General features: G+C 41.1%; 1 protein-coding gene across 3 annotated transcripts in view; it reads left to right on the forward strand.

Annotated features, from left to right (window-relative positions):
• Positions 1 to 6,947, forward strand: part of ryk (receptor like tyrosine kinase) — a 47,835-nt gene extending 40,888 nt beyond the window's left edge. For all 3 annotated transcript variants that reach the window (XM_053430603.1, XM_053430606.1, XM_053430604.1), the window contains 4 exons: positions 1,297 to 1,406; positions 1,531 to 1,690; positions 3,141 to 3,277; positions 5,759 to 6,947. In XM_053430603.1, the coding sequence (XP_053286578.1) occupies positions 1,297 to 1,406; positions 1,531 to 1,690; positions 3,141 to 3,277; positions 5,759 to 5,870 (519 nt within the window). In that variant the 3' untranslated portion in view covers positions 5,871 to 6,947. The remainder of the gene's footprint in view (positions 1 to 1,296; positions 1,407 to 1,530; positions 1,691 to 3,140; positions 3,278 to 5,758) is intronic.
• The last annotated feature ends 4,163 nt before the right edge of the window (positions 6,948 to 11,110 follow it).

Consider the following 11,110-nt stretch of genomic DNA (forward strand, 5'->3'; position numbering starts at 1 on the left):
TTTCTCTAATGACTGACACTCAAACCTCGAAAGAGGAACCACGTCAGTCAGCACATTCTCTCTTAAAGTTGCTCAGAAATATTAATGCTATGGTTTAACATTTCAGTGCTGAAGTAATCTGTTGCTCTTGTGCAGTAGACCAAACAAAACAAGGCGACAGCCATGCTAGCGGCTCTGGGAGACCGAGCTTTGGCAAAGAGGGGGTTTAAGCTAAATCAGGGGTGGGGAACTTTTATTTCTGTCAAGGACCATTTCAAATCTTTTGTGGGCCCTACTGAATTATTTACCACGTTTATCACACCAACCGCTCTGATGCAATGGCTGAAACTGCTTCTTCTTGGCTCGGTGTCTGATGTGTTGGGTATGGGGGTAGGGTAAGGTATGATGATGCTACTCATAGCCGGTTTTAGCCAAAACAACTTTTTCAAGCAAATCCTCACCTTTGGTAGAGCAATTCCTTCCTCATATCTAACCCAGCAGTGATCCCACAAATACCAGTAGGTCAGTTCTTATCATGTTCATTTGCAGACCGGAGAGAAGAAAATCAATTGTGATGATTGTCCGAGATGATACAGAACACATTCTGTTGTGTTTCGTTCCCCCCGACTGTGACCTTACAGACAGAAGGGACCGCAATGAAGTCTGTCTTTCTTGTGGATATTCATCCAATAACTGTTTAATTGTTTCACTTAAAAACTCAAATGTGAATCTCTTGGGGGCACTAGAGTCATAGGATCATCCACGTCAGTAGGATCCATGGTCACATGCTCACATCCATGGTTACAATGAATATTTGTTACAAATTGTATGGAAATCCATTAAACGGTTGTCAAGATTACTTAATGTTACTCTAAGAACCAAACTTTCAACCTCCTGTTGGCTCTGACCGATATCAACCCTTCCTACAGCCTCTTGCTCGAGACTAACATGGCTAAAAATAAGTGTGTTGTTGTTGTGTTTACGTAGATGACCTTTTTCTTTTACAATACATTTTTTGTTGTGGACCAAATTTCCTCTAAAATGTTATTTTCCAGGTCACAAGTTTGTTCTGCTATTTCAATTGATTAACTTTTCACTTGTATGGGAACATTTAAATTGTTCTAGTCCCATCTTTGACACAAATTAGGCTGACGACTATTTAGAGATATTAGAACAATTTATCACATAAGACCCATTTAACTACAGTTAAGTCACGTCAGCTGTGGTTTCCTGCCCCCCCCCCCCTCTTTTTTTTTGGATTTTCCTGCCTCTGTCAACCGTACATCGTCTCTCCCTCCCTCCCTCGTTTCCTTTCAGGCAATCTCTCAACAAGACCTAGTGTACATGGCGATCCAGATTGCATGTGGAATGAGCTACCTGGCTCGCAGGGAGGTCATACACAAAGACCTCGCCGCCCGGAACTGCGTGTAAGTGTCCATGACCCAGCTCAACACTGTCGCCATTTGTCCTTACTTCTTCCTGTAGCTTTAAGTTGATTTGGTTTGGAATGAATAAAAAAAAATTAATACTTTCTCCCACTCCCCCCGGCAGGATTGATGACAACATGCAGGTGAAGATTACAGACAATGCTCTTGCTCGGGACCTATTTCCCATGGATTACCACTGTCTCGGAGATAATGAGAACCGGCCCGTTCGCTGGATGGCCCTGGAAAGCTTGCTCAACAATGACTTCTCTAGTGCGAGTGATGTGGTAAGAAATAATATACCAGATACACACTGTTCTTCTTGCAGCTAAAGGCCCGTGATAAACTTGTTGTTTTCTATGCATATGCAAGATGGCTGCCTTGTGGATCCTGCATGCGTTCGGTGTGTAGGCTGGGCATGTCATCAATAACAGAACAATGACAGTGAAATGGCAGAACAACAAAAGTAATCTAGCTGTTTTCATAGCACGTCTGATTTAGGGGTCTGACGTACCACTTACTATTGCACGATCACCCCCCTTTCCGACTCGATCTTAACATTAGCAAAATGTTGATCTCTGTGCGTGTCGCCGTCTTCGTAAATGTTTAGCGCATGCAGTTATGGAAGTGGCAGAAAACTGTCTGAGTCAAAGATTAGAGAGCGGAGCACACTACAATGTAGTCTGAGTTCTGTGGCGTACCCTCAGCTAGAATCCTCCAGTAACAAGCGCAGTACATAAGAAATTATGTGAAGAAATAAATGTTTACAATGCAGCCGTTTGCCTACACATACAGGAGTGTTAAACAGGAAGTATATTGCAGAGCTAAGTGTGCAGCTCTCTATTCTGTGGACAGTGTATTCACCGACAAAAAAGTAAGATTTCCTGTCTCTCAAGGTTTTTAATAGATAAAGTATTTCCAGGGGCCATAAAATAGAGAAGGTGATACAGGAAATGGCACCAATTGTGTTGAAGCCATTCTCAGACGGTTAGTCAAGGTATCAGAGGGAAGGGAGTAGTGGTGTTAAGCTCCACGAGTCTCCAGCTCTTCCCTCTTTCCTGTCTCAGGATAGCAGAGCACCGGAGACACTCCCTGCATTTCCTCCAAAGGTTTCGTGTCAACCCATTAAAGGTTATGACACACTGACACAGCAGCAAGTAGCTCTCTTCAGGGATCCTTTGCTGTGGTCTGTTCATAATTTACTGTCAGCACTGATCCTGACATAAACAGATTGATTTAACATAAGCATGACCCCTCACAACAAGTGTAAGGTCGACACCTTCTCAAAGCCCAAGTGACCTAAGAAATGTTCATGATGATGAAAGTAACACTTGTTCAGAAGAATGAGGATATCCTATTTTCTTTGTCCCCTTATGGGAGGTCAGAGTGAGGGTCAGTACAGAGCGTGCAGGGTGGGCCCTCGCTGACACGGACCAACAGTCTCTTGACACATAACTGCCACCCGACTGTTTACTTCCATCCTCTCTACTAAGACTTGCACCCATTATTTATATTACACATACATTTTTTCAACATAATTTCCTTGCATTGTTCCTGTGGAACATGTTGAATTTGAATGTAAACGGGCACCGGGCTCTGGATAGAAATGGTGATTATGTTTATCCTGTTTGATAATAACACATGAGAATCAACTGCTTCTGCAGATTATGTTTAGGAAATGCTGTAAATGAAAGTCAACGCTGGTATCAGTGCTAATCACTTGTTGTGTTTTCCCAGTGGGCCTTCGGAGTGACCCTGTGGGAACTGATGACTCTGGGTCAGACCCCCTACGTCGACATTGACCCTTTTGAGATGTCGGCCTATCTGAAGGATGGGTACAGAATAGCACAACCAATCAACTGTCCAGATGAACTGTACGTCGATCACACATTCTCACACACACAATGCTACATTTGTTTATTTCCTGATTCATTGAGTTTTGAGAAAACAAAGATTTTAAATTATGACCATTAACTTGTGTAAGTTACTCTATTGGTTCAGTCCCAAATCTTTTTCAACACTTTTCCAAAAGATAGTAAGCAAAATAGTAAAATGTTGAAGCACAGTTAATTTTTTATTTTTTTGGAAATGATGACTTTGAGGCCAGCATACCTTCATACTGGAAACTGGTACAGATTAACATAGACATTCCTAATTCCCCAAAGTGTCTAAATTTTCAGTTAATTAGGAACGCCTTCCTAAAACTAATGCAGTCTGATACAGCAGTCATGTAATAAATCATTCCTCTAATGTCAATGTTCAGGTTTTGACAAAACAGTGTTAAAGAGGTGCAGGTTGAACATGACATTACGTTACATTACATTTAGCTGACGATTTTATCCAAAGCGACTTACAATAAGTGCATTCAACCATGAGGGTACAAACCCCAGAACAACAAGAATCAAAAAAGTACTATTTCTTCAAGAAAACCGAACTGCTGTAAATGTACAATCGTTTTTGAACTATTGATCAGATAAAACAGTTTGATCAGTTTGAAGAATAAGTGGGTTTGTTTGTTGAGAACATTTCAAAGTGCTTTATATATAAAAAGCTCCATGTTTCTTTGTCCTCTGATTCGATGTGGAATGCAAACTGATCATTGGTTGCAGTTGTAATCAACAAGTGTCTTACTGGAGAGACACAGGCAAGTCAGTTAATGAAGCATTATCAGGAACATAAACACAAATACACAAAAAATCTGTTCAAATTAATACAGTTGTTAAAAGTCTTGAGAAATAAAAGCATGCAATAGATCTTTCAAAAATGTAACTGACTAAATAATTAGAATATGCTGACGGGTAGTTTTTCCATTATCATTACTATTGTACCACATGTGCTTCTACGGACCAGTTTAAAAGAAATGACAAGTCTGTGGTTATTTACAAGTGACTGCAACGTGTGTATGTTTCGCTGCAGTCCGCCTTGTTATTGCAGACTTTGACCCAATGGGATTTCAGTGACAGGTTGTTATATAATACCAGCTTAATCAAACTGAAATAATATGGAGCTTATCAACATCCTGCAACTGTGGAGAAGGAGTGAGCGGTGTCTACACACACACAAACACACACACACACACACACACGCACGCTTTTCCTCTACGACATTTTTATTTCCAAAGACCTTCCGTGATATCGGGTTAACAGTGATGCTGTCACCGACTCACTGCTGCAAAGTCACAGGGGTTTTCCAGGCTCAGAGCTCGGCTGCACTGGGTTAACATTAACATGTTGTGCATGGCTGACTGAAGTCACTGCGAGACCAGTGACATAATTCATAAAGATGCTTTCTATAATACTGACATTCATAGACTTAGTTTTATACGGAAATGAGAAGTGATGGTCATACATTTTTTTATTTTTAGAAGTAGACTGAACTCTGAGGCACATGGTTGATAACGGTTTATTGGATTTATGATCAGTTCATTTTCTGTATATGCTCCTGTTTGTTCATATCAGTCTTTTCCTCCATTACGTTGTCGACACACTGCTGAACCCAGTGGAAAACCCTGTAGCTTGAACCCCTGCTGGATCTCTGCTGTCTTCAATTATGTTGCGATAAAACAGTCTTCATACCCAACGATCTGCATACACAGCAACAGTCCTCGCTTCCTTTTTACAGCTACGCAAAACTTTCTGTGACAACCCCCTGTGTTGTTTAACTTTGAATTGCACGTTAGCAAGGTCATCCATTAAGGTTGTGTTTTTTCACAGAATATTGCTAAAATCTGTTTGTTTATGAGTTGCAAATATGCCAAATCTGTGATTCATGCTTTTATTTCTTCATGTTTAGATGACATTAATGGCCTCCTAACGAGGCAAATTCGGAAAATGATTCACGTTCTCCTCCAGATTGTAACGAACGCTGACAAAAACAGAGAGAAGAGACCGGTTTTCTCCCCTTTAATGTTTTTACGTTGGCTGGCAGCTTAGTTCACTGCTGCTATTATAATACACTCGTGAAAAATGTTTACTGCGCACCTTTTGGATTTGACTTGTCCTGGAAAACGCTTCAATGGTTTTAAATCTACTCAAAGAACAAAGGGATTAATCACCTGAATTCTGTGAAATAGCTGAAGTTGGTTTCCTCCTAAAACAAAAGGTGACGACGTCCATTTCCAAAATATCCGAGGCTGCGAAATTCTTCATTTAAATCTTGGATTGATTACATCTGACTCATTTATATCAGTGCTGCACAGGCGGCTCCTATTTCAGGAGAACACAACAACAACTGTGCATGTAAATGTCACTCACTCAAATTGTCCTCCGAGTTAGATGCCAGTGTCACTCCCCCCACCCTCCTCCTTAAATTGCTCAAGGACAGTGTCTAACCCGACCCTTCTCCTTGTGTTGCAGGTTTGCAGTGATGGCGTGTTGCTGGGCCCTGGACCCAGAGGAGAGGCCCAAGTTTCAGCAGCTGGTTCAGTGCCTCACAGAGTTCCACGCAGCATTGGGGGCTTACGTCTGAAAGCAGGCGGTTTTTTTCTTCCTCTTCTTCAAGACAACGAGCAACATTCAGGCTGGCGGACACTGTTCATGAGGAATACGCGGAGGAAATTGTGCCTTATCAGACGAACGAGCAGGCGTTCATCTTGTACAGTCATGGAGTTTTTATATAGTTGAATTACCTTTTTACAGCATAGCAAAGTAAAAGGATTCTTTGTTGAATATTGTTTTATATGCTTTGAAAGCGTCTAGGAACGGCAGTTACAGGGCCCCGCCCTCGCCAAGAGAAACGATGGAAAGATGTCATCGTCTATACCGAACATCAACACTTACGGACAGTTTTGTGCCAATGGAACAATTTAAAAAAAAAATGTCTATCTTGACGAACATGGTTTTAAAGACAGTATTTTCTACAGTTTGTTACTAGTGTAAATTGCAGATGTGGTTTGAATGAGAGTGACTCTACAAAAGAACGATTTTAGGTACCAAAGTAGAGTTTAAAGGCTTCATTTGTGTATGTAACCGTGTTGTCGAGTGTGCGAGCTTGGTACGAGAGGCCCCCTCAATGGTACACTGTTTTCTGAGCACTGTGCCACAGATGAGTTGTTCTGTCTCCTGATGGACGAGCCGACACTCAGCAGAGACAACCCTGTTTCTTACAGACGTGGCCGTCACAGCTTCTACAATATCAGCGCCACAAATCCACGCACACATATTTTTGTAGAACATCCTGAGTGAACTTTGGACACCGTTATCATTATTTGAATGCCACCATATTCTTCCTCTTTTGTACATTTTTATTTCCACTATCAGCTCATCCGAACAAAATTATCCTGTCGTCTTTGTTTTATAAGCTTGATTGTTCTGCGTCAGAACACAGCCCTTCACAGGACTATTCAAATGATTTTTGTGAGTAACTAGAAAACTAATAATCACTGTGAACACACACAAAACTGCCTACCAGCTTGGTCTAATCTTATTTTACCACCTTTAACGTCTTTGTGATGTGTCTTTATGGTCACTGCATGTTGAATTAAGGTTGTAAAATGCTTCCCGAGTTCTTATCCAAAAATTAAATGGGATCTTTTAAATATAATAAGCCTACTTCATTTTTTTCCCTTATCAAAAGCATACAGTGCATCAGCACCGTGCTCTTGCTGTGTAGTTAAAGTTCCTCTCCTGGCATTGATTAAACTCATAAAAACCCACCCCATCCATCCATTATCTATACTGCTTATTATCTGAGGGTCATGGGGGAGCTGGAGCCGATCCCTGCTGACATTGGGGGAGAGGCTGGGTACATTCTGGACATGTTGTCTAGCGTTTCACACAGAATCCAAACTCTCACTCGGCTAAATACACATGTACAAAGAAATCTGTCAAATGGCCCAAATATAACTAACATCACTAACAACAGACTGCTCCCCTGTAGATTTGAATCATTAAACACACAAACCTCAGCTGGTTCTCCGTTTTGAAAGCTACTCAATGCTACACTATGCTACGTGCTGATATGGGAGTAACTAACAAGTCATTGTTTCTGAAGGGGAATGTGTTTTATCTATCGCTCTCGACAACAAACGTATCAATAAAAGTTACCACAAGGCTTCAGGTTGATAACGTCATCAAACAGCTAATAGTGTGTTGCTAGATCAACTCTGGTCCTAATCACCAGGATACTGATAACTGATAAAACATGGTACGCTACTGCACAACGATATTGATAGCCCCACCCAGGAAGTGGACAGGATTGGGTCATTGGGCTTGTGATGCATTAAAACCCTGCTTGTCTCGATCATATACTGTAAATAAAGAAAGACGACATCTTGATCTCCCCCTGGTGGCTGACTGCAATATCAGTAAGTAAATCAAGCCTCCATGTTATGAAATGGGAGATGGGCCAAACAAAAAAAATTTTTTTTTTTTTAGGTAGTTCTAATCTCATTGTAGGTTGTAGAACTCATTTTTCCATTTACTTTTTTTTCAATTTGTTATTTAACTACAGCTGCAGATGAAACGTCATCATTTGAGACTGACTCTCGATTGGTTGAGCAGGTGTATGTGTGTGACTTTGGTACTGCAGCTCCACAAACGGCATTTTTGTACAACAGGGAAGAGAAGACGCATCGTCCATCTTGATTTAGGGTCTAGGTTCTCAATGTGTTTGTTTGAAACTGCCATTGGTTCACTGCCATTCCCAGGTGCAAACACTCAATGGTGTTATGTGTTAGTCTGCATATATGTCTTTGTGTGTTAGTTAGCAGGATTATGCAAAAACATTCCCGAACAGATTTCATAAAACTTCGTGGTAGGTTCTGGAAAAAGGATGAAGGAATGTTAGTTAAAAAGCCGTTTTAAGACATTTTAACCAGATTTCCAGGGAATAATTTATGTATCTTAAGGAAAAAAATGACATGTTTATTTTGTTCAATTTAATGCAGCTTTTTGGAATTCAAGGGGTCTGTTGGGCTTGGAGGTAGGTGATATGTGCTGAGTGCCATTCTAGTTTGAGACCGCCATTCCAAGGTGGAACCACTCAGCCATGGTGTGGTGCACTGTTTATTTCACTCATGATATGATAAAACCACCATATGGACATGTTCAAAAGTTTCTTGAATTCCATTGGAGGGGGTCTTTTAAACAAACGCACGTGCTTGTTTTAGCCAGAATACTCGATAACACTTTGTTTACATAGCGCCACAAAAGCCACAGTGAAAGAAGGTGTTGTGGCACAAAAATATGTTTTTTCTATTTAGCCTGCAAAGCTTAAAACCACCATGATGCCTTTCACTGTTCAGTGATGCCAACTGTTCACTTACTGGTAAAAAAAAAAAAAAAAGTCAATTGAGTAAAGGAGCTGAGCTACAGCTCTGCTCACAGATCGTGTCGCCATGTGTATGTAATACAAGAACACTGGATATGGACTCTTCGTTTTCTTACTTTCGTGTTTTACTTAAGTTGCTTTCATTTTGGCTCTTTAGCTTTAGGCTGAGTTGACTGTCACATGGATACTGCACTTCTTCACAATGTCGTAATGGAAAGTTGTGTAAAATCTAATTTGGGCCGAGTCCTTCCAGCGAAGTCTGATGCAGAATGTTTAACGGAAAATTTCACCTTGGGGAGAATTTTCGTGGTTTCTGTTTACCTTGGTACAGTGTTGTAATTGTTTTGTTTGGATAACCTTCTGAGTTGTCAGTGGCGAGAGGTCACGTCAAGATATTTCCACACAGGTACGGCAGCCGCTGAAGATGACATCCTTTCAAAACATCCGTCGTCTGCGCATTTCCCCTCAGCACAGCCGAAGAGAGTACGTCAGTTCTGCAAAGCTCTACCATTTCCTCACCAGCAGCAGTCATAATAGACCATAATGCAATGCAACCACAAGACGTGTTGAGTGGATCCTCATCACCAGAAGGGCCCGGCCTCGTAGCACACTATCCTCTGTTGCTTCGATTACATTGTTTTCTTTTCTAATGAATAGTCGTGATTCAACTTTGGAGCGGTCACCTTCTGTGCTCACATTCGATGCTGAATCATAATGCCATTGCACTACAGCTGAACACACCCACTAGGGAATGTAAACATTACGCTGCCAAAGATCAGTTCCAATAGCTGCGTTGCTTAGGAACCCGTTTATTTGACCAAAGAGCGGCTCATGAGTTACATTGAAGGGTTACTAATTCAGAGGCAGAGAAACATAACATCAACATAACAGGCTAAATTACACATTAAGAGCAATCCTTCAAAATGCATTATGGTGTCTAATGATAGTAGCTACAAGGCAGAGTAAGTTATTTCGATAACTAAATCCATTTTGCACAGTGTTCCTACGTCAAGCTCTCTTCTGTGACTGCAGCGAAAGTGTGGTTATGACTTGAGTTTGTCCTGATATTGCTCAGATATACTGAAGGCCTTTGTCCAAGCCTTTCCAGCCCGTGTCAGGGACTCGGAGTGGAAACAGAAGTAGGGCCTTGAGTGATCTGAGCGGGAATGCTGGCCCGACCAGACCGGCCGACACGATCTCTGATCATCCTATACGTGACATCAGAGGAGTAACGAGAAGCATGAGACCCCTGTGAAACATGGTAACTGCTTCCTGTCTGCCTCTGGGCTCAACATACACACGTCTCCAGCTCCACACAGTTTGTTTTATACATTTGATGCCACACGTGTTTGGTTTTTAAACTCAATTGTGAACAAACCCATGAGCCACGGAAAGTCAGCACAGCCCCATTTTATTTGAGGCAGACACTAGGCTGTCATGTAAACCACAAGACTTCTTACATTATGGGTGACACGTTTTAATTTCCATCTATCTGTCCATTATCTACACTGCGTATCCTTTGTAAGGATGGCGGCCGGGCTGAAGCCAATCCCAGCTGACATTGGGCGAGAGGCGCGGTAAAACCTGGACAATGTTTTTCCTCCAACAAGGATTTTGTGTTTTCATCTGTGTTTGTTTGTTGGTCCGCAGGAGAACGCACAAACTGCTCCACTGATTTCCATTAGATATTTGTGGAGGGGTGAAGGATGACCCAGGTAATAAGCCATTCAATTCTGGTTCAGATGCGGATCAGAAGGGTATTACAGGAAGTCTTTTACACTTCCCTTCACATTGTGAAGTCGGGTGTTTTTCAACATTTTCATTTATTTCTCAGAGAACAATTAATGGTTCTTGATGCAAAAAGCTGATTTTAGGGGACTGATGTTTATGAGTGTGTGCAATTTGGGGAGTGCACAATTTGGGAGTGTTTTGTACATAAAACACATCCTTACATTATAACATTTTAAAAACGAAATGAGAAATGATGATAAATATTCTATATCTATTTATATATCTATTGTTTTATGAACAATACACTCCTTGATTTTGTTTAGCAACTCAACAAAAATGAACTAGAATGACAAGAGCCCAACAATCCCCACTAAAACTCAAATTCATTATATTTTGTTTGGAGCCTAACTTCAAACACATATCAGCCCCCTCATGCCTGATTTTCATCAACATGATCCATGAATTTTTCTCTGACAAATAAAGGAAAATGTTCAACAAGAGTGGGAAAATAAATATAAACTTTTGGCCAGTGTGCTGTAACATAAAAATGTTTAGAATAAAGTGTTTGCCACTGTGTGTGTTGACATGTAGATTAGATGAGCCGCAGTGTAAAGGACACATTCATCAGAGGGACCTCTTCTCATTAGCTGGAGGCGGAAATGGCTCAAAATGCCACATTCCACGATTAATGAGGCGTTTAGTGTGTG

This window comes from Pleuronectes platessa, chromosome 9 (assembly GCF_947347685.1).
Source record: "Pleuronectes platessa chromosome 9, fPlePla1.1, whole genome shotgun sequence".
NCBI classification, from domain to species: Eukaryota; Metazoa; Chordata; class Actinopteri; order Pleuronectiformes; family Pleuronectidae; genus Pleuronectes; species Pleuronectes platessa.